At 49.1% G+C, this 1081-nt stretch overlaps 1 protein-coding gene across 1 annotated transcript in view; it reads right to left on the reverse strand.

Annotated features, from left to right (window-relative positions):
- Nucleotides 1-5: 5 nt before the first annotated feature.
- Nucleotides 6-1081, reverse strand: part of LOC130587760 (hepatic lectin-like) — a gene marked incomplete at both ends in the record, with an annotated part of 3763 nt that continues 2687 nt past the window's right edge. The window contains 2 exons of the mRNA XM_057388731.1: nt 6-84; nt 1010-1081. Of these exons, the coding sequence (XP_057244714.1) occupies nt 6-84; nt 1010-1081 (151 nt within the window). The remainder of the gene's footprint in view (nt 85-1009) is intronic.

A 1081-nucleotide genomic window follows, 5' to 3' on the forward strand; every position in this document is an offset into this window, starting at 1 on the left:
ACGTCGTTCCATTGGCCCCAAATCCACAAATGGGCGCAGTCCTCGTTGTTGCCGCTGTTGTTGGGCTCCCCCTCCTTCCAAAATCTGGGAAAAAAGAGTGGGATTGGGATCAGGAGGGAATTCCTGTGGAAAATCCCGGATTTGGGGCGGATTGGGGGAGAAAATTTGGAAAAATCCCGGATTTGGAGAGGTTTGGGAGGGAATTCCCATGAAAAATCCCGGATTTGGGGGAGGGAATTCCCATGAAAAATCCGGGATTTGGAGTGGTTTGGGAGGGAATTCCTGTGGAAAATCCCGGATTTGGGGTGGTTTGGGGGAGGAAATTTGGAAAAATCCTGGATTTGGGGCGGTTTGGGGGAGAAAATTTGGAAAAATCCCGGATTTGGGGCGGTTTGGGGGAGGAAATTTGGAAAAATTCCGGATTTGGGGCGGTTTGGGGGAGAAAATTTGGAAAAATCCCGGATTTGGGGCGGATTGGGGGCAAATTCCTGCAAAAAATCCCGGATTTGGGATGGTTTTGGGAGAGGGAATTCCAATATTTGGGGCGGTTATGGGGTGGGAAAATCCCCAAATCCCAATATTTGGAGTTTTTTTTGAGGAGGGAGATCCCCCAATTGATTTGGGGTCGAACCCCAGGATTTAGGATCAATCCCATGGATTTAGGGTCAGTCCCAGTGAAGGATTTAGGATCAATCCCGGCTTTTAGGATTAGTCCCGGTTTTAGGCTCTCACGTGAAGGAGGATCCGTAGTCGCTCCCATCCACCCATTCCCAGTTTTAGGGTCAATCCCATGGATTTGGGGTGAAATGAGGTGATTTAGGATCAATTCCAGGATTTAGGCTCAGTTTTAGGTCTCACGTGAAGGATTTAGGATCAATCCCAGGATTTAGGCTCAGTTTTAGGATCTCATGTGAAGGAGGATTTGGGGTGAAATGAGGTGATTTAGGATCAATCCCAGGTTTTAGGATCAATCCCGGGTTTTAGGCTTAGTCCCGGTTTTAGGTCTCACGTGAAGGAGGATCCGTAGTCGCTCCCATCCACCCATTCCCAGTTCCCCTCCGAGTTCTGATCCGTGAGGCCG

The sequence above is a fragment of the Malurus melanocephalus genome, unplaced genomic scaffold, assembly GCF_030028575.1.
Source record: "Malurus melanocephalus ecotype Western Australia unplaced genomic scaffold, MMel_1.1 scaffold_2398, whole genome shotgun sequence".
NCBI classification, from domain to species: Eukaryota; Metazoa; Chordata; class Aves; order Passeriformes; family Maluridae; genus Malurus; species Malurus melanocephalus.